The 22,736-nt window shown below is 39.4% G+C and overlaps 1 protein-coding gene across 1 annotated transcript in view; it reads left to right on the top strand.

Annotated features, from left to right (window-relative positions):
* Positions 1–22,736, top strand: part of HEPH (hephaestin) — a 65,276-nt gene that overhangs the window by 36,025 nt on the left and 6,515 nt on the right. Inside the window, exons 15-17 of the mRNA XM_012643079.1 lie at positions 17,940–18,046; positions 19,148–19,373; positions 21,808–21,947. Of these exons, the coding sequence (XP_012498533.1) occupies positions 17,940–18,046; positions 19,148–19,373; positions 21,808–21,947 (473 nt within the window). The remainder of the gene's footprint in view (positions 1–17,939; positions 18,047–19,147; positions 19,374–21,807; positions 21,948–22,736) is intronic.

Genomic DNA, 22,736 nt, shown 5'->3' with positions numbered 1-22,736 from the left:
AATATTTCTTGTAGGCCTTGCTAGTTCCTCTTATTTCTCTCTGCTCTATCTCTGTGACTGACTTGTTTAATTGAAAGGTGCTGTCTTCAATCTCTGAGCTTCTTTCTTCTACCTGATCTAACCTGTTCTTAAGGCTATCCACTGTGTTTTGTAATTCCTTGAATGAATTTTTCATTCCCACAAGCTCTGTTTGATTTTTCTTTAATAATTCAATTTCTTTAGTGATTTTTTCATTCATTTCCTGCATTGTTTTTATGGTTTCTTTGACTTGAGTTTCTATTTTACCTTGCACTTCATTTGTGTTCCTTACAATCAGTGTTTGAAATTCTTCATCTGTCATTTCAATATTCTGGTTTTGGTTGGTATTCATTGCTAGGGGGCAGTGTTTCTTTTTGGGGGTGACCTTTCTCTCTGATTCTTCATACTTCCAGAGTTCTTTCACTGATTACTTTTCATCTGGTATAGCTGTCGCTTTTTAATTTTGAATTTTCTTTTGTTTAGATAATGACATGCCCAATTTTTCTTTAATTCAGGATATTATGGGGGTACAAACATTTTGGTTATATGAAATGCATTTGCCTCGCCCATGCCAGGACATGCCCAGTTTAATTTCTGCGTCAGTAGGTGTTGCTTGTGGGTGAGAATCAAGCACATCCCCTATGACTAAGTCAGTAAATGCTGTTACGGGTGTGCACGTTGATTTCCCTGTTAGTTGATGGTGTTTTCAGGACGGAACAAGCTGCAGTGTTGTTTTGGATCCTGTGACTGGCTCTAGTTCCTCATGAGAAGCCCTCTAATTCTCCAGGTTGTGGTTGGGGTCCTGGAATTTCCAGGTGAGTCCTTTATTCTCCACTACAGTGGAGGTATGTGGGGGGAATGAGGCTGGGCAGGGTTGGTTGGGTGAGCCTGCCCTCAAGCTCCACAAATGCTTGTAAGGGATATGCAGGGATCAAAGGTCCATTCCCTGCCTCTGGGTAAATCTGCCTGGGCGGAACTGAAGTGACTCCACTCAACCAGAAAGTCTTCATGTTGAGGCTGGGCCATCTGAGACCTGCAATCCGGCAATTTGGAGCAGGCCTCACTCCTTTCAACCTTCCCCTATTTCTCCATTTCTCTCAGGCCTCTGCCTGCCAGCCGTATCTGAAGTCGGCTGAGCTCTGCCATGACTGTTGTGCAGGCAGGGAGGTTCCCTGCCCAGGATCCCAGCCTGAGCTGGGAGCATGGCCCTCCCTTGGGAGGAGCAGTGCCCCACTAACACACCGCAGCTAGGACCCACACTGCTCTCTCCTCCCTGATCTGCCTCTGCAGGCACCCATACCTCCCAAGACTAGTTCACAAATATCCCCTCTGTGCCACTGGGCACTGCACTTGAGACCTGGGTATATGGGATCTGGCCTTTGGGGCCCCGGAGATCAATCCCTGACCAGGACAGGAATAAGGATGCTGGTCCCACATCACCAGCTGGGTGCCCCAGTGTTTTGATGTCCCTTTGCCTTGGAGCCTATCTTGCTCTAATGGGGCTTCCAGGGAAGCAGGAGTTGGAAGGTCAGGTAGGCAGGGAGCTCACAGTTCAGCCACCCTTCAGTCTGCTGCAGGACTCTAGTAGGAAAGGTTTGAGCCATGCTCCCTGTGGGAGCCTCCATGTGGCAGCTCAATTCTCTCTCTCTGCAGCTGTAGGAGGGGTAGGGAAAGGGGAGAAAATGAGTCTGGGTAGAGGAAAGACAATCCTCTGGCTCTCTCCAACCCTCTCTCTGGAGGCAAGCTGCCCAGAATGTCTGGGCTCTGGAGTCATGCAGAACACCCCGGGACCCACTGGACCCCTGTGGCTCCTGCAGTCTGCACCAAAGTTGAGAAAGCCTATGTGGGAATGAACTCTGTAGTCTGCTTCTTAGGCACAGGTATCCTGCAGATGCAGGTCACTCACCTAGAGGATGCAGCTCTCCTTGCTCCACCTAGCGCCTACCGAAGCGGCTGCCGGAGGTCTCTCAGGGCGGAGCCTGCTGTGCCCTAGCATGAGAGCCCCTCAGCTGGGACTGGGGTGGAGCCAGAAACCAAGCTTCCAATCAGGTCCTCCAAGCAAAGATACCCGAAGATGGTGACTGGTCAGACCTGGAGAGCAGGGTCAGGGCCAGGCAGGCAGGAAGTGGCTAGAACCTGGAGGGTGGGCTTGGATAAATAGGTTGCAGTCTACTTCTGAGGCACAAGGGTCCCAGAACCTGCCCAAATGGTCACCCAGAGCCTCCCAGGTCGGCGCCCGGCACTCTACCGTCAATCCCTGTGCCGTGGTCTCACTGAGCTCCAGGGCGTAAGTGCATGGCTCCAAATTTCAGGATACAGCTCAGGGAAGCTTCAAATCAGTTCAATCCCTCCCCAGCCCAGTGTAGTACAGGCAGGGTGCACCCGAGAGTTCAGGATGGCCCTCACAATTGCCTCCTCTCAATAGATTCTGTTGTCTAGATCAATGGTTCTGTGCCAACTCCAGGCGTATCCCCATCTGAGCAGGTAGAAGGTCTATGCAGGTGGTGAGTGTCCTCCTGCGTGTCAAATCACACTGCACCAGCAAGGCCAGCGTAGCCCTCCTGTGCTCTGTTCTGTATTGTTCTCTGATCTTTGTATATGTATTTCCCCACCATCTTTTTTACCACACTGAGTATCTCACGTTGCTTCTCTATGAATTCACAACACTGCCTTTGGAGCGAGCGATCCATACATAGGCAGCTATCTGTACTCTTCACCTCCTTCCCTGGGTAGGAGTGAGCTGGCAGGCCACCTCTAGTCTGCCAGTTTTTTTCTCCATCTATACCACATTTTCTTTATCCTTTTATCTGTTGTTGAACACCTAGGTTGACTCCATATCTTGGCTATTGTGTGTAGTGCTGCAGTAAGCATGGAGGTGCAAATGTCTCTCCGATATAATGATTTCCTTTGCTTTGTATAAATGACCAGTAGTGGGACTTCTGGATCATATGATAGATAGTTCTATTTGTAGTTTACTGAAGGACCTCCACACAGTTCTCCATAGGGGCTGTAGTAGTTTGCATTCCCACCAACAGGGTATTAGTTCCCTTTTCTCCATTTCTTGTCAGCATCTGTTATTTTTTGTCTTTTTGATAATAATGGCCATTCTAACTAGAATGAGACAATACCTCATTGGGTGTCTTTATTTGCATTTCCCTGATAATTAGTGATTTTAGCATTTTAAAAATATATTTGTTGACCATGTGTATGTCTTTTGAGAAATGTCTATTCAGATCATTTGCCCATGTTTTAATTGGATTGCTTCTTTTTGCTATTGAGTGGCTTCAGTTCCTTGTATATTCTGAATATTAATCTCCTGTCACATGAGTAGCTTAAAAACATTTTATCCCATTCTGTAGATTGTCTTTCATTCTGCTAATTGTTTTCTTTGCTGTGTAAAAGATTTTTAGTTTGATATAACTCCATTTGTGTGTGTGTGTGTGTGTTTGCTTTTGTTACCTGTGCTTTTGAAGAAGGAAGACCAATTTTTAAGGGAGGCACTGATTGAAAAGTGAGCCTGAGAAAAATTGAGCAAGGTAGTAAGAGGAAAACCAGGAGAAGATAGTATTACAGATGTTAAAAAGAATGGCACTTTAAGGATGAAGTAGTCAAAAGTTTCAGCTGCTTCAGAGAGGTTAAAATAAGAACAGAAAATTTCCCATGGGATACAGCAATAGGGGAGTGGCTGATGGTTCTGATAAATTGGTAGGGAAAGCTATATTGTAATGTATTAAAGAGTAATTGGGAGATGTGGGGATGGAAACAGTGAGTGTGGTTTAATTTTAAGACTTAGGCAGAGCAATTTCAGGTGACGAGAAGGTTGGGGGTGTGGAAAGGCCAAAGTAAAGTGGAGGAGGAGGACATTTTAGTTAAGGAGATCTAAGGACTGATAGGCCAGAATGTTGGATTAATAATCCACATGCACCTTGTAGTCACTCAGAAGAATAGAGGGAACCTGAGTGGGATGGAAGATGATGATCCAGGTACTAAAATCATCAATCAATGACCACAAAGGAGAGAAGAGATACATTGGAAGTAGTGAAACCAGTTAAAAAGTTGCTATGATCTATACAAGTCATGATAATCTCTTTAATAAAGGCAGTAGGAAATGAGTATGGAGAGAATTAGATGGATTTGAGAGATGTTAGGGTAGAATCAATAGAACCTGATGATTGAATAGATGTTGAAGGTATAAGAGAGATGGTAGAGTCAACGTTCATGAGCAGGTTTTTGAATTAAGCACCTGGATGGCCATGCCACTTACAAAGAAGATAAGAAATGTAGGAAGCAGGGGGCAGTTTTTTGTTTTTTATTTATAGGGGGAAATATTAAGTTTATTTTTGAATGTCTTGAGTGTGAGATACCTGCAAGACATCCAGGTGGAAATGAGAGAGCCATAACAATAGAAGATTATACTCAGTTCAAAATATGGGTATTTAACTTGGAAGAGACATCTGGGATAGATATAGAACTTTAACAATCATTGGTAACTACAATAGATGGTAGTTGAAATCATGATTAATATATATAATCACCTTGTGAGATTGTGTGTAGAGTGACAATAACATTGAGCTGATAATGAAACTTTGAAATATATCATTATTTAAGAGGAGGTAATCTACCCTAAATGATTTATAGATTTAAAGGACTTCTAATTGAAATTACAATTGGATATTTTTGTACTGAAATGAAATGATTGTATATAAAGTTCATTTGGAAAAATAAAGAATATCTGGGTAAGAAAAGACAAGAAGATTTTTTAAAAGATTAATGAAAGAATATTAGCACAGCCAAATAACATTTTATAAGGGTACAATAATTAAAGAAACATAGTACTGTAAAAAAAATCAGTAGAACAAAATAAAAATTCCTGAAATAGACCCAAGCTTCTACCTTTTTCAAGAGCAGTGGGAATACAGGTACTACTACTCCATTACTATCTCCACACTTCTGCCTTCTACCTCCTTCCTTACCAGTTCCTCACAAGGGAGATGTTAATATGATTAGTCAGAACCTAAAATAGTGTCTTAGTAGTGGGAAGGGTTACTATTTCTTTTATTTCACCACTCCGTATTTCACTGCCTACTTCCATGTGTTAAGTTGGCCTGTGCCTGCAGCTGGGTGAGCTGGATATGTGAGTCAGGACAGGGTCTATACTGCAGATCTAGCCATCTTAGTTTAATGGGGCTGGGAGGAGAAAGCCTTGCTTACACCTTTAAGTCCAAACTTTGTTTTTCAACTTTTCTGTTATCAGGGTTCTACAATAGGGATTAGTGGACACTGGCTCAGCTGTTAAAATAGTGGTACTTTTATTCTCATTTGGCTTCTATTCTTTCTTTTTTTGCTTCTGGAATAAAATATTTTTATTTAAATACAGGTTCATGATCCACTTAATGGAGCTAGTAATTGTTGTGTCTACTGAAACGTCTGTCTGTGGTCTGATGATTGTGGTGAGACTGTATTTTCTCTCAAAGTTAGGAACACATTGGAGGGCAAGGTAATATTATAATTATGGATATTAGAAAAAAGTTATCAGGACTAAATGTATTTTGTGTTATTTCCTCTGGTTTCATAATATACTAACATCAATCCCAAGCTCACAATACATTTTCCTGTTATTTGATTATATACATTACACAAGGTTTCATATTTTCTAGATTCCATTTATCTTAGTCTCTTCCATTTTAATATCTTTCATAGATCTCACTTCATTACTAACAGTTGCACCTAACCTAGTAAATAGTAATAGATAAGCATTTAGCCTGAAATTAATAATAACTTACCTTCTATGCTACATTATTTTATCACAGAAAGTGTTTCATGTTTCATAGGTCAGGGACAAAGTAACATGTCTCAATAATTTCTTTGGTAGATGCCATTATATTTTTGTTCCTAGAATGACAGCAAATGAATCCTTCTGCCAGGCAGGGGTGGGGAACCTGTGGCCTTCTGATTTCAAGATTGCTCTTTTATAAGCACCAAAGCAGGCAAGAAAAGCTTCATCTTTCTCTGCTGCACACCGTCTAATAAAAAAATTTGTTCTGTAAAATTTGGATTCACTCAAAAGGCCTCACTTAAGGACCTACAAGGACACAGGCTCCCCACCCTTACATGGGTGTATTACATTTTATTAAGATATCTGAAGCTTTATTCATATTTAATATTGGTGTATAGAAGAAAATTTTACACCAGTATAGAAACTGCTTACTACCAAAATTACATTATAAAATACAAAAAAAACATAAAATGGCAAGTGATAAAAACAAAGTAAATATAGGTATAGATTATTTGAAAACATAGCTGTTATCGTTTGTTATTGCAGCATAATTCTAAGGGTACTTTGTATCCAGCGAACCCAAGTTTAAGTCTTCACACTGTCCCTATCCAGCATGTGAATTGAGACGAGATCAGTTAACATCTTTGTTTTTATGATCTCTATGTCTTTACAATCACAATAATGCTAGTGTTCACATCATATAGTTCTGCAAATCAAAGAAGATACCATAAATAAAGCATTATAGCAGTGTTTCATGTATTTTAAGTACTTTTTAAAGTTTATACATTCAACTCTAGAAAGTCTCTTAAAAAATAAACCTCAAGTAAATAAATATTTCTCAGTGAGAATGCTGGATTTTGTTGATATAAATGTAGCCTTCACTGAATTTCTCCATGCAGGATCCTCTGGCTCTGATGATGTCAGTAAGTGGGAATTGGCAGAATGATCTCCAGATATTTGGCAATAGGAATGGTCACATACCTCAGACTATAGTTAGAATCCTAGGCACTTTCTCTCTTCTTTACCATTATCTCTTCCTTTACTGTACTGAATTTAGGTTGAGGTCCATATATTTAATTCTCAAGCATATTAATATAGGCACTTCTTGTTCATTGTCTTTAAAGAACAGAGGTGTCCCAAAGGCCATGGAAGCTTTCCGATTGTAATATTTTCTCAAAGGTTTTGGATGCAAATTTGTTTTTTTTTAATTCAGGATATTATGGGGGTACAAACATATTGCTTATATGAAATGCATTTGCCTCTCCCAAGCCAGGGCTACCTGCATGTCCTTCCCCCATACAGTGTGCCTCATTTCCATTAGCTGTTGGTTTACTGTCCCCACCCCCACTACCTGACTGGCACCCAACAAGTATTACTAACATGTGAGCACCTTAGTGTTGATCAGTTAGTACCACTTTGATGATGAGTACATGTGATGAATGTTTTTCCATCCTTGTGATACCTAACTTCGAAGGATGAGTTCAAGCTCTACATTTTTTCATATGTTTTTTGACCATTATTGTGTCTTCTTTTGAAAAGTTTCTGTTCATGTCCTTTGCCCACTTTTTGATAGGGTCGTTTGATTTTTTCTTGTTGATTTTCCTGAGTTCTAAGTAGTTTCTGGTTTTCAGCCCTTTATCGGATTTGTAGCATGCAAAAATTTTCTCCCATTCTGTAGGTTGTCTGTTTGCTCTTGTGACAGTTTCTTTGGCTGTGCAGAAGCTTTTTAATTTGATCAGGTCCCATTTGTTTATTTTTGTTGTTGCTGTGATTGCTTTTGGGGTCTTCTTCATAAATTCTTTGCTTAGGTCAATGTCTAGAAGAGTATTTCCAACATCTTCCTCTAGAATTCTAATAGTTTCACTCCTCAGGTTTAAGTCTGTTACCCAGCGTGAGTTGATTTTTGTGAGAGGTGAAAGGTGTGGGTCCTGGTTCAGTCTTCTACATGTGGCTATCCAGTTTTCCCAGAACCATTTATTGAATAAGGATTCTTTTCCCCAGTGTATGTTTTTTTCTGCTTTGTCAAAGATTAGGTGGCTATATGAGGATGGTTTTATATCTGGGTTCTTAGTTCTGTTCCACTGGTCAATGGCTCTATTTTTGTGCCAGTACCAAGCTGTTTTGATTCCTACAGCCTTATAATAAAGTTTGAAGTCTGGCAAGTTGATACGTCCCATTTTATTTTTATTGCCTAGAATTGTTTTTGCTATGCGGGGTCCTCTCTCTTTCCATACAAAGCGTAAAATTATTTTTTCTACATCTGTGAAGAATGATGTTGGTATTTTAATAGGGATTGCATTGAATCTGTAGATCACTTTGGGTAGTATAGACATCTTAACAATGTTGATTCTGCCAACCCAGGAGCATGGTATGGTTTTCCACCTGTTTACGTCCTCTGCTATTTCCTTCCTCAATGTTTCATAGTTCTCCCTGTAGAGGTCTTTTCCCTCCTTAGTTAAATATATTCCTAGATACTTTATTTTCTTTGTTGCTATTGTGAAGGGAATTGAGGCTTTGATTTGGTTCTCAGTATGACTGCTCTTGGCGTATATGAAAGCCTCCGATTTGTGTGTATTGATTTTATATCCTGAGACTTTACTGAATTCATTTATCAATTCCAGGAGCCTCTTGGTTGAATCCATGGGGTTTTCTAGATATAATATCATGTCATCAACAAATAGTGAGAGTTTGATCTCTTCTGTTCCCATTCATATGCCTTTAATTCCACTGTCTTGCCTGACTGTTGTGGCCAGGACTTCCAGCACTATGTTGAATTGAAGTGGAGATAATGGGCAACCTTGTCTGGTTCCAGTTCTAAGTAGGAATGCTTTCAATTTTTCCCCATTCAGTATGATGTTGGATATGTGTTTGTCATATATGGCTTGTATCATTTTTAGGTAAGCCCCGTCTATGCCTATTTTGTTAAGCGTTCTTATCGTAAAAGGGTGTTGAATTTCATCAAATGCTTTTTCCGCGTCTATTCAGAGAATCCTTTTCCATTTATTGATGGAGTTGTTTGATTTTTTCTTGTTGATTTTCTTAAGTCCTATATAGATTCTTGTTATCAGCCCTTTATCAGATGTGTAGAAAGCAAACTTTTTTTCCCATTCTGTAGGTTGTCTATTGACTCTAATGACAGTTTCCTTGGCTATGCAGAAGCTTTTTAATTTTATCAGGTCCCATTTGTGTATTTTTGTTGCTGCTGTGATTGCTTTGGGGGTCTTCTTCATAAATTCTTAACCTCGGCCGATGTCTGAAAGAGTCTTCCCAACATTTTCTTCCATAATTCTTGAGGTTTCACGCCTTAGGTTTAAGTCTGTTATTTAGCATAAGGTGATTTTTGTGAGAGGTGAGAAGTGGGGATCCAGTTTCAGTCTTCTACATGTGGTTGTCCAGTTTTCCCAGCATCACTTATTGAACAGATATTCTTTTCTCCAATGTATACTTTTGTCTGCTTTGTCAAAAATTAGATGATAGTATGAGGATGGTTTTATATCTGGGTTCTTTGTCCTATTCCAAAGATCTGTATCCCTGTTCTTTTGCCAGTTCCATGCTGTTTTGATTACTATAGACTTGTAGTAAAGTTTGAAGTCTGGCAAACTGATGCCTCCCAATTGGTTCTTTTTGCTTAAGATTGCTTTGGCTATATGAGGTCTTCTCTGGTTCCAGACCAGAGAAATGTAGAATTATTTTTTCTAAATCTATAAAGAATGATGGTAGGATTTTGATAGGGATTGCATTAATTCTGTAGATCACTTTAGCTAGAATGGACATTTTGACAATATTGATTCTACCAAGGAAGAACAAATTAATTCTAAACCTATCAGAAGAAAGGAAATAGATTAGAGCAGAATAAAATGGAATTGAGAACAAAAGAACTATACAGAAGATCACAAGGAGTGCAATGCGCACTACCCGAAGGATGGACATATTTGAAACACGGACTTCGGTGGGGGGGGGGAACCAAGGGCAACACACGTAACCTAAACGTATGTACACCCATAATTTGCTGAAATAAAAAAAAAAAGAAAAAAAAACAAAAAAAAACCCAAAAGCTGGTTTTTTGAAAAGATAAACAAAATTGATAGCCCTCTTTCTACATTGACAAGAACTAGAAAGGAAAGGAATTTAATAAACTTAATCAGAAATGAAAAAGGGGAGGTCACTATAGACATCATAGAAATAAAAAACATTATCTTTGAATACTATAAAATCTATATGCCCCAAAACTACAAAATGTGGAGGAAATGGACAAATTGTTGGAAACACACAACCTCCCTAAGGTCCATCAGGAGGAAATAAAATTCCTGAACAGACCAATATCAAGTACAATTGGAGGAGCAATAAAAAATGTTCCAAAAAAAAAAAAAGTCCCAGACCAGATGGGGTCATACCTGAACTTTATCAAACCTACAAAGAAGAACTCATACCTATATTGCAGAAATCATTCTAAAACATTGAGAAGGATGGTATCCTCCCCAACTCATTCTACAAAGCCAATGTCACCGTGATACCAAAGCCAGGAAAGGATGTCACAAAAAAAGAAAACTACAGACCAATATCCCTTATGAATATAGATACAGAAATCCTCAACAAAATTTTAGCAAACCGAATCCAACAGCACATCAAAAAAATAATTCACCATGACCAGATGGGCTTTATCTCAGAGATGCAAGGCTGGTTTAACATACACAAATGTATAAATTTAATTCACCACATAAATAAAAGCAAGAACAAAGACCATATGATTCTCTCAATAGATGCAGAAAAAGCATTTGATAAAATCCAGCACACTTGTATGATAAAAACCCTTAACAAAATAGGCATAGATGGGACATTCCTTAAAAATATTAAGGCCATATATGATAAACCCACAGCCAATATCATATTGAATGTGGAAAAATTGAAAGCATTCCCACTTAGAACTGGAACCAGACAAGGTTGCCCACTGTCTCCACTTCTATTCAACATAGTGCTGGAAGTCCTTGCCAGAGCAATCAGACAAGAGAAGGGAATGAAGGGTGTCTGAATGGGGGCAGAAGAGGTCGAACTCTCACTCTTTGCTGATGATGTGCTGTTATACCTAGAAAATCCCAAGGATTTAACCAAGAGACTCCTGTAATTGATAAAAAAATTTCAGTAAAGTCTCAGGATACAAAATTAATGCCATAAATCAGTGGCAGTCATATACGCCAATGACAGTGAAGCCAAAAATCAAATCAAAGATGCAAAACCTTTCACTATAGCATCAAAGAAAATTAAATATTTAGGAATATATTTAACGAAGGAGGTGAGAGGTATTTATAGAGAGAACTATGAAACACTGAGAAAAGAAATTGTAGAAGGTGTGCATAGATGGAAATCCCTATCATGCTCATGGATTGGTAGAATAATTTCAAAAAATTATTTAATTTATATTTTTATTTCTTTTTTGACCTAGTGATCATTTAGTAGGATGTTGTTTAATTTTCATGTGTTTGTACAGTTTCTGAAGTTTCTTTCATTTTGATTTCTAGTTTTATTCTGAGAAGATACTTAATATGATTTTCTTTTTGTTTTGCTTAAATTTGTTAAGACTTGTTTTGTGGCCTAAAATGCGGTCTGTCTTCGTGAATGTTCCATGTGTTGTTGAAAAGAGTTATATTGTGTAGTTGTTGAATGGAATGTTCTATAAATGTCTGTTAAATCTGTTTCATCTAATGTCCAAATTAAGTCCAGTGTTTGTTGATTTTCTGTCTTGGTGATCTGTCTAGTGCTGTGAGTGGGGTATTGAAGTCTCCCACTATTATTGTGTTTCTATCTAACTCTTACTTTAGGCTTAGTAATATTTGTTTTCTGAATCTGGGTGCTCTGATGTTAGGTGCATATATATTTAAGATCATTATATCCTCTTGTGGAATTGATTCATTTACCATTATATAATAAACTTCTATGTCTTTTTTTAATGTTTTTGATTATAGACTGTTTTATGTGATGTAAGTGTTACTACTCCTGCTTACTTTTGGTTTCCATTTGCATGGAATATCTTTTTCCACTTCTTTACTTTCAGTCTGTACGTGTCTTTATGGGTAAGCCGAGTTTCTTGTATGCAGCATATAGTTGGATCATGTTTTTGTTGTCTATCCTGCCAATCTGTATTTTTTATGTAGAGCATTTAATCCATTTACGTTTAAGTTTAATACTGATATGGAAAGCTTTGTTCTCGTCATATTGTTAGTTGATTTTCAGTTGTTTTATAGTTTCTTTCTTTCTTTTTCTCTGTCTTTGTGGTTTGCTCAGCTTCTGGCATGTTACCTTTTATTTTCTTTCTCTTCTTCCTTTCTGTGATTGTTTCATAAGACCTTCGGGTTTTATGTTTTTGTGTGTTTTCATCATAGTGAATATTGATCTTTCATTTCCATATTTAAGACTTCTTTGAGTATACTCTGTAAGGTTGGTCTAGTGATGATGAATTCTCTCAGCACTTGCTTGTCCGGGAAAGATTTTATTTCTCCGTCATCTATGAAGCTTATTCTCACCGAATATAAAATTCTTGGTTGACTTTTTTTTCAGCACATTGAAAATGCCATCCCGTTTCTTCTGGTCTCTAAGGTTTCTGCTGAGAGGTCTATTAGTCTTATGGAGTTTCCTTTATATATGATTATATGCTTCTCTCTTGCTAACCTTAAAATTTCTCTTTCACTTTGACTTTAGTCATTCTGGTTACAATATGCCCTGGTGAAGTCCTTTTTGCAATGTATTTGCCTTGGGATTTGGCCTCCTGCATCTGAGTGTCTATATCTCTTGGTTGTCCAGGGAATTTTTCATCAATTATTTCCTAAAATAGTTCTTCTAAACTTTTTGATCTTTCTTTACCTTCAGAAACACCAATAATTTGTAACTTTAGTCACTTTATGTAGCCCAATTCTCAAAGGCTTTGCTCATTCTTTTTAAATCTTTATTCGTTATTTTTGCCTGACTGGATTATTTCAAAAGACCTGTCTTCAAGTTCTGAGATTCTTTCTTCTATTTGATCTAGTCTATTCTTGAAGCTTTCAATCTTTCTCATTGAGCTTATTTAGAATTAATATTTGGAATCATTTATCTGGCATTATGAGGAATTCATTTTTTTTTTTCGAGACAGAGTCTTGCTCTGTTGCATGGGCTAAAGTGCCGTGGCATCAGTCTAGCTCACAGCAACCTCAAATTCCTGGGCTTAAGCAATCCTTCTGCCTCAGCCTCCCGAGTAGCTGGGACTAAAGGCATGCACCACCGTGCCTGGCTAATTTTTTCTATATATTTTTAGTTGTCCAGCTAATTTCTTTCTATTTTTGTTAGAGACGGTGACTCACTCTTGCTCAGGCTGGTCTTGAACTCCTGACCTTGAGCGATCCTCCCGCCTCAGCCACCCAGAGTGCTAGGATTACAGGCATGAGCCACCATGCCCAGCGAGGAATTCATTTTGATTGGGATGCATTGCTGGGCAATTGTTGTGATCCTTTGATGGTATCATATTTTCTTGCTTTTTCACATTTCGTGTGTCCTTTCATTGATATCTGCACATTCGATGTAGTGTTTGCCTGTTCTAATTTTTTGAAATTGTTTTCAAAGGGAAGAATATTTTCCTCAAGGTGTATATATATTGTTGGTTGAGTAGGAAACTTTGGCTTTGATTCTGGGTGCCTGCATTAGTGTGACTTCCTGGGCAGTACACAGGGTCAGTAGCATCTGTTATTTCCTTGGTGGCTTAGGGAACAGTTATTTGTTGAGGCTGTTGTGAAGTTTTGCTGGGGACTTGAAAAGCAGCTGAGCCAGTCTTTCGACCCCAGTGGTGGAAGCAGTGGGCTAAATATGCCTGATTTTATGCCTCAGCACACTTATACTGGCAGCAGTGTTAGTTTGTCCTAGGGGGACATTTCTTGGGTCTTCAGGTGGCTTGTTCAGAAGCTAGTATTTGGAGCAGAGTACCAAGTGTGTAGGCAGATTCTCTAGTCCCCAGTCCCACAACTGCCTGTAACAGGGTAGTGGGTATTTTTCTAAGTGTGCTTAGGATAAGTTTGTCTTCCTGTCTCTTCCTGGCCAGGTGGCAGCTACAGTCACATTACCTTGAACTCAGCCCAAGGGTAGGGCATGGCCCAGTGTTAAACTCTAAAAATGTTGCCAGATCTGGGCTTGCAATCAAATAGGGCAGGGCCCCTTTTAAGTAAGTTGTATGGGAATGAAACTGTGGGGAGTGCTGTCTGCTCACATCTGTTTCACGGGACCCTGTAACAGGGTGGTAGAAGTTGTTCTAGGTGTGTATAGGAGAGGGTGGGCTTCCCTGCTCCTCCTCAGCTGTGTGGGGCTTCAGTTGCATTAGCCTGAACTCAGCCTGAGAATGGGGTGCTGCCCAGATCTAAACTCCCCAAATGGCATCTTAGGCCTATTACCAGAAAGTATGAGGCCACTTCTAGGCCAACAGCATGGAAAAGATGCTGGATGTAGTGCCATCTGCTCATATCTCAGTCTCTCTGCAGCTTGTAGCTGGGCAGTGAGAATTTTCCTAGGAGTAGGTAAAGAGCTTGGGCTTCCTGTCCCTCATCAGCTGGATGGGGTTATGGCTGCATCAGCCCAAATTCATCCCAAGGATGGGATAGTGCCAGGCTTCAAACTTCCAAAATCGTGCCCTGGGCCTCTGATAAGAAAGGGTGGGGCCCTTCTCAGGTGGCTGCACTGGCAAGAAACTGCAGGGAGCATGGTTTTCTTGAGACTTGGTCTTACAGCAACTGGCTGCAGGATGGTGGACACTGTCCCAGATGTTTGCTGGAAAGCCTGATTTCCCTGTCCCTTTCCAGGCAGGCAGGGGCTGCAGCTATATCAAGCCCAAACTTAGTCTTTAGGATGGGACACACAGCCCAGTGTCAAACTCTCAAAATGGTACCTTGGGCTTGAAACTGGAAAGGCTGGGGCCCTACCGAGGCAGGCAGCATGGGTGAGATACTGTGAAAAATGTTGTCTACTCATGTTTCAGCCTTGACAGTACCCCACATCAGGGCATCTGTGGTCCTTCCCAGAGATGCATTGGAGCACCTGGGCTCCTCTATCCTTTCTCAGTGCCACACAGTGGCTGCAAGTGTGTCTATAGTTCCCCAGTATCTAGGCTCTCAGAATGACACCTGGCTCAAGCTGCTCTAGGCTCAGATGCCTGTGGGATTCCACGTGAGTTCCCTTTCTGTAAAAACATCTTTGTGCAATATCCAAGCAGCTTCCTGTATTAGGCTTGAGATCTGTGTGGGTCAGGGGGTTCTCTTGTAGCCAAGATCATAAAAGCCCATCTCAGTGAGTGGAGCCCTGGGGATTTCTTACTGTTTGCCTGTGTCTAGGAGCTTCTCCCAGCTGTGAGCCAGTCCCCAGCTGGGCAAGATTCCATGAACCCTTTCCTTACTCACTTTGGTGCTTCCTATCACTTCCCTGGTGAATCTAAGTATTCTGTCCTAGATGATCTGTTCAAAATGTGAGAATCTGCTTACTATTCTGATTCCTCTTCCGGAGGAGGCACATACTACCTGTATCTAGTCAGCCATCTCGATCCTATCTCTCCCTCAGTGTATATTTTACAGAAATAGGAAGAGTAAGAGACATGGTTGAAAAGGTAGTTCAGGACTGGGTTAGGAAGGACTTAGATGCTTGGGGGAAGTGTTTGGAGTTTATTCTTTAAATATTAGGAAGTCATTAAAATTTTTAACGGAAGAATGACATGAGCAAAGAAAGGTTTAGAAGGGTTAATATAGCACAGCCAAAATAATTAAAAAGAAAGAGAAAAACAAATTTGGAGAACTCAGACTTACTATTTTCTAAACTTACTACAAAGCACAGTATAATGAAGATTGTGTGGTATTGGCATAAGGATAGACATAGATCAATGGAATAGACTTGAGAGTCCAGGAATAAATGCTCACATTTATGGTCAATTGATTTTCAACCAAGATGCCAAGACCATTCAATGAAGAAAGAATAATATTTTCAACAAATGATGCTGGGGCAACTGGATATCCATATTTCAAAACAGTGGAATTAGACTCCTACCTCACAACATATAGCAAAATAAACTCAAATAGAACAAGGCCTAAATGTGAAAGCTAAGACTATAAAACTCTTAGAAAATAACAAAGGAGTAAATCTTCATAACTTTGGATTAAGCAATGGTTTCTTAGATTCAACACCAAAAGCACAATTGACCAAATAAAAAATAGGTAGATTGAACTACTTCAAAATTAAAAACTTTAGTACTTCAAAGGACACCATAAAGAAAGTAAAATGACAACACACAGAATGTGAGAAAACTTGGCAATCATCTATCTGATAAGGGACTTGTATCCAGAATATGTAAGGAACTATAGCTCAATGTCATTGTTATTTGACGGTATTATTGTCAAAAATATAACCCAATTAAAAATGCACAAAGTATTTGAATAAACATTTCTCCTAAGAAAATATTTAAAATGGCCAATAAGCAAAAGAGAAGATGTTCAACATCATTACCTATCAGAGAAATGTAAATCAAAACTGCAATGAGATAACACTTCTCACTTGCTAGGATAACTAAAATAAAATTTTTTAAAAAACAGACAATAACTAGTTTTCATGAGGATGTTGAGACATTGGAATCCTCATAATGTTGTTGATGAGAATACAAACTGATACAGTTGCTTTGGAAAGCAGTTTGGCAATTCCTGGAATGGTTAAACAGAGTTACCATATAAATCAGGAATTCCACTCCTAGGTATATACCCAAGATAAAGGAAAACATATATCCACACAAAAACTTGGACACAGATGTTGATAGCGGCATTATTCATAGTGGCCAAAATGTGGAAATGACCCAAATTTCCATCGACTGAAGAATGAATAAAATATTGTAGTATTAATATATTCATATAATGGAATATTGTTTGGCAATAAAAAGCAATTCAGTACTGATACATGCTACGATATGGGTGGACCATGAAAACATTATGTTAAATGAAAGAATCCAGTCACAAAAGAAATGTTTATGAAATGTTTGGAATGGGCAAATACATAGAGACAGAAAGTAGATTAGAGATTGCCTTGGTATGGGTAGGTGGATTAGGGAGTGAGAAGGGTTTTTATTGGTGGTAACAAGATATTTTAAAATGGATTGTGGTGCTGGTTACAAAATTCTGTGAATATACTAAAAACACTGAATTGTACACTTTAAATGGGTAAATTGTATGGTATGTGAATTATATCTCAATCAAGTTTATATAAAAAAGATTAATATAGCATCAATTGAAAGATTGGAGAGGGCAAGGCTAGAAGCAGAGATATACGTTAGGAGGTTCTGTAATAGCCCAGTTGAAAAAATAAGGGTCTAAACTAGGGCAGGAGTAATGGGATTTAGGAGGAGGAGAGGATGGCTATAAACTATATTATAGAAGTAGAATCAATAAGAATTGTCGTTTGGTTGGTTGTTGAATGTATGAAGGTGAGGAAGCAAAGAAGACTAAAATTTTTAGACTGGGTAAGTAGGAGAGTGATAATGTTATTTCTAGATACTGGGAGTGCAGATTAAGAAACAGGGTTGTTTTTCAAAGGAGGAAGGTGAATTCATAACACTTTCAGCTTTTGAGGTGTTGCCAGGACAATCTTTAAAAGTTGCCTAGTATCTAGTTGAAAATTTGGAATTGGAGCTTAGTAACAAAAGATGTTTGGCTGGAGCTAAATATTTAAGAGTCATTAATGCATAGATCATAATTTACATTCAGAAAGTGACTGAAAGCATTCATGGAGAGAGTATGAAAAAAGAAAGGAAGAAAACAAGACAGGGCTTTGTGGAAACAACTGCATTTAGAAGGCAGCAGCAGGAAAAATAGACCAAAAAAGAGGACATTAAAAGTAGAGAAAACAGTAGCAGGGCTGCCTTACTGGAGGATTGGACCTGAGCCTTTAAGGATTGGGAGAGAAGAAGAGAATGGTTGAGAGGCTGAGAGTATCCTAGGAGGGAGAAGAACAAGACCACAAAAATAAAATGGAGACTGTTATAGGAATGACAGAGAAAGATCATAAAAGTGCTGGGACCTATCCACAACAGCCCCTTAGGGAGACCTGGGAGTTGAGAGAAATTTCTGACCTGGTCCAACTGGAGGTCTCCTGTTACCTTTCCTAGGTGAAGTGCTCACTTATCAATGGAATATACCAGAGAGATCTGGCCCTGGTCCTAATGACTCTGCTTGTGTTTCCTGGATCTATTATTCTGCAGTGGATCCAATCAAGGTAAAGACAAAGTTTGCTGCTTGGAGTTGAGTCTCAGAAATGGGAAAACTGCCTGGCAAAAAGAAGCTATTAACTAGATGTAGTAAGAAGCCCACCCCTGAGATACTAGAGCCTAAGGTTTGGGGAAAAGTCCTCAAATGGAGAGACGAAGGGATTGGGTAGCACCGGGTGTTTGTCCTGATGATTTTCTTCCTTGTCTCTTCTTTTGCATCTTGTAAAGCAATATGCTCTCACTAAAAAAAACCTAGGGTTGGTTGTCTTGAGATTGGGATTCTAGTCCCAAATTTGGTTGTAGCATTCCTTTGGGGTGACTTCAGACAAGTCATTCTGCCTATGTTTATTCATCTGGAAAGTGAATCTATCTACCTATCTAGCCACCCATCTACAGCCAGCCATCAGCAATCATTTATTCAGTGCCTACTACATTTCAGGTATTTTACTTGGTGCTTTAGATGATATAGATGTAAGATAAAATTTCCCACCTTCAAGGGGGGAGAAGGGGATGTACATGTATATGTACACCTAATGGGTGCGGTGCACACCATCTGGGGAATGGACATGCTTGAAGCTCTGACTTGGGTGGGGCAAGGGAAATATACATAACCTAAACATTTGTGCCCCTGTAATGTGCTGAAATGAAAAAACATAAAAAAATATTTCCCACCTTCAAAAAGCATGGTCTAGTTGAGGAAGAGGGAAGCTGGAAGAGGCATCACAATAGAAGGTACAGGTACTCTGGGCCTTGAAAGCTGTATAACAGTATGATATCAGATAAGGGATATGGTGAAGGGGAGGGCATTGCAGACAGAGAAAACAGTATGAAAAATGATACTGGATTGTGGAAGTGCTTGGTTGATTTGGAGATCAATGGGTAGTTCAGCCTAGCTAAGGCATAGATTAGATAACATATCCTACCAAAGTCCAAAGATGGTTGTGAGACTAAATTCAGATAACATAGTGGGGTGCTTGTAAATATAAAAAATTATGATGAAATGATGAGGGGTACAGTGGGCTTGTATAAGAGCCTGGCTCCCTGCAGAGAGCTGCTACCTAATACCAACCCCATCTCTTTCTTTCTCTGCCACTTCCTCCCTTCCTCAGGACATGTATAGTGGCCTAGTGGGGCCCTTGGCCATCTGCCGAAAGGGAATCCTGGAGCCCCATGGAGGACGGAGAGACATGAACCGGGAATTTGCATTGTTATTTTTGATCTTTGATGAGAATCAATCTTGGTATCTGGAGGAAAACGTGGCAACCCATGGGCCCCAGGAGCAAGGCGGTGTTAACCTACAGGATGAAACTTTCTTGGAGAGCAATAAAATGCATGGTCTGTAGAAACAAACCTACTCCTCTTCCAATGAAGTCCCTGCTGGTTGCATGGGGACATTTAATAGGCCCATTACTACCTAAGAGAGCATAATTCAAGAAAAGATGGGAAGGTGAAATGGGGAAAAATTGGAAGAAATATTTACTATTATTTTATACACACACACACACATACATATACATACACACACATATACATGCACACACAAAGCAGATGTATGGTCCAGATTAGATCAGGTCCCTAGAAAGCAGGAAGGTGATGTAATAAAGTTGCTGTGGTAACACTGCAAATTTTAATGTATTAGAGAAGGCAAGATGGACATTTATGACCCTTAATGTATGTAGTAATATTAGTCTCCCACTATCATATTTTTTTTTTACCACTCAGAATTTGGGATCTGTTTTCTCACTGGATGCCTATATAGAAAGATGAAGACAGCTTATCTTTTATTCTGTTTTAATACAAATTTACAGATTGAGGAATTGGGGAAGAGAGCCTCAGAGAGTAGCATGCTAGATTTATGTGAGGTGCAAGAGAGAACTTTTTGATGCTTGAATAGATTTTGGAGGGAAATTATGCATCAAGCCTTCCTTTGCTCTAAAGATCTGTGTAGCTGTAGCTTTTTAAAAACAAGAGAAAGAGAGAGCTATAGTGCAGTAGAATGTACGAAGTGATCTCTCACCATCCCTTCTAGCCCAAGATTTCTTTGATCTGAGGATGAAGTGTAGCTTTGATGGTGACTCTAACAGAAATCAAAAGTAGTATTTCATTGTCCCACAGATTTTAGCTCTTTCTCCTTTATGGAGCAATGAGTGATTCACATTAGAACAGATAATTCAAACTTTACAAGGTGAACTTTTTAGCTCTTGTCAAATTGGAGAAATGGCTCCGGACAAAAAGGGAACGAGGGCAGAGTTAGGTCCTGTTAATGCAGGGGTTTGGCTAATGTCCACTTTCATCTGTTTGTTTATATGTCTATTCATCCAAACTCTTCAGGTATCAATCCATCTACCTATCCATCTAGCAGGTATTTGTTGAGCATTTTCTGAAATGCTAGCACTGGAGATATAAAGATAAATAATGTTGGGATCCAAGGTGACAAATAAATAATATCCCTCTTTCCCTTTAAGATTCCTGAACCAACTCAGAAAGAGAGATACTTAAGATCAAATGTGAGCTTTATTATGGAGAAGGCTAATTGAAAAACTGAATTCAGTTCTGCAACTAAATGGGCTTGCTAATACTCCTCTTGCTAGGTTATAGATTGTTCCACCTTGTCATTGACACAGATGAACAATAGCTCTCCCCCTTGACAGAGGCAGACTCTTACAATGAAATAAAGGATCAGTTTTCACCCCTTTCAGTGGTTGGATTGATCAGAGAGAGAGAAGATCCAGAAAAGGATGAGTTGATCATGTTTAGTTTCTTCTCTCAAATTCAGAATTTGGTGGGGGTACACATAGAGACAGACTATAAATGATTGCTTCCCCTCTTAAGGAGTAAAGTGGAAATTACCTTTCCTCTGTGAGAACACAAGAAGCAGGGGGAAATTGTCCTGGGCAAAGGCCTAATAGTGTGAATTGATATGGCAATAAGTAGTTTGGTGTCCTTGGAGCATAGGATGTGGCTCAGGAAAAAATAGATCATGAGGCCCATGCATTAATGTCATTATTAATTCTACTAATATGACAAGTCTTTTGAACATTTATTGTAGGCTCAGATGTCTGATGGGTGTTCTAAAAAAATACCAGGAAGCTATAGTATTGTAGTATACACATTTGTTTTCTCCTTACTAATAACCTATAGTCTAGTGGAGATGTAAGCTTTCATACATTAAAAGGTAGGTAAATGTAGAAAATAGTTTCTGGTAAATTCCAATGAGTCATATAAATAGTACTGGGGGAGTACAGAGTTAGAAGGGGATGCAGGGAATGAGTGGTATGGAGAGGAGATAGGAAATCAGGAAAATCTTGGAGAAGGTAAAGATTTAACTTGGCTTTTAAAAGATGGATAAAAGGAGGCAGGATTACTGGGAGGGAAGTGTATAAACATAAAGACACAAAGAACATATGTGGACCATATAGGGAATGGTGAAGAAATCACCCTAATTGGCTAGTGGGAGATGACTCTGGGAAGGTGATTTGGAGCTATATTTTGAAGGACCTTGTTGGCTGAGCTAAGGAGACATGGACCTACTCTGTTGGGCAGGAGGGAGCTACTAAAATATTTTAAGCAGCATAATGACATGGTAGGATAGTTATTTAGAGAGATCATTCTGATAACATCGATATGGAAGATATACTGGAAGGGGACAGATCAATAAAGTTGAGAAAGTTAGAAACCTATTGCTATCATAGATGATAGGGACTAGATCTGGACAGTGGTGATTGGGAGTCGAAAGGAGAGGTATAAGAGACTTCTTCTTCTTTTACAGCCATCAATGGGAAGCTCTATGCCAACCTCAGGGGTCTTACCATGTATCAAGGAGAACGAGTGGCCTGGTACATGCTGGCCATGGGCCAAGATATTGACCTACACACTGTCCACTTTCATGCAGAGAGCTTCCTCTATCGGGTGAGATGGAAAAAGGGCTGAGTCCCTTAAGGGTGGTTACAGGGGTGCCTTGACAGTCATTGAGGAAGAGGAGGATAGCAAGAAACAAGGTAATAATCAGTTAAAAGAGCAGAGGTCTAGTCCATGGAGCATTAGTGGGGAATTCTGGTCTAGTTGTATATCCTAGGATCAGTCACTTCCCTCTAGGCCTTAGTTTTTCCTTCTGATATGGAAGAGAAGAATTGGCTCATTTGTTGGGTAAGGAGATTGAAGGAACCAATGTAATCACGTCAACAACTTGAGACTCAATGAAGCGTAATCCTAAAACCAAGGAATTTCAGACTGGCTTCTCAGAATCTCTGAAAGTCCTTAATCCATTATAAGAAGAAATTCAATTCAGGAATTGAATATACATGGAAATATCTATCTATCTATCTATCTATCTATATATATATAGAGAGAGAGATTGAGATTTAGTCCTAGGAAAAGGGGGAAGATTTGGAGGCATTGAAATAGACATAGATATCTAAAAGTGATGATAAAGGCAGAGAACGTAATTTGAATGCATTTCTAAAGGAAATATGTGGCTCATTCCTAGGGGTCAAGGCTTAAGCCAAATTCCCCAGATTATAGCCTGCAGGAAAGTATGGAGATACTAGTTTTGAGCCATCTACAGGATTTGAAATGTCTTTTACTTTGGGACACTTTAAGAAAAAAGAGGAGAGAGTCAGTCTCAGTGTCCTGTTCATTTATTTTGTGTGGGTGGGTTCATAGGGGAGATGGATAAAGTGGAATTTTAAAGCCGCTCTT

The sequence above is a fragment of the Propithecus coquereli genome, unplaced genomic scaffold, assembly GCF_000956105.1.
Source record: "Propithecus coquereli isolate 6110/MARCELLA unplaced genomic scaffold, Pcoq_1.0 Scaffold101, whole genome shotgun sequence".
NCBI lineage: Eukaryota > Metazoa > Chordata > Mammalia > Primates > Indriidae > Propithecus > Propithecus coquereli.
The sequence above is the reverse complement of the archived record's forward strand: the minus strand, read 5'-3'. Positions and strand labels throughout refer to the sequence as shown.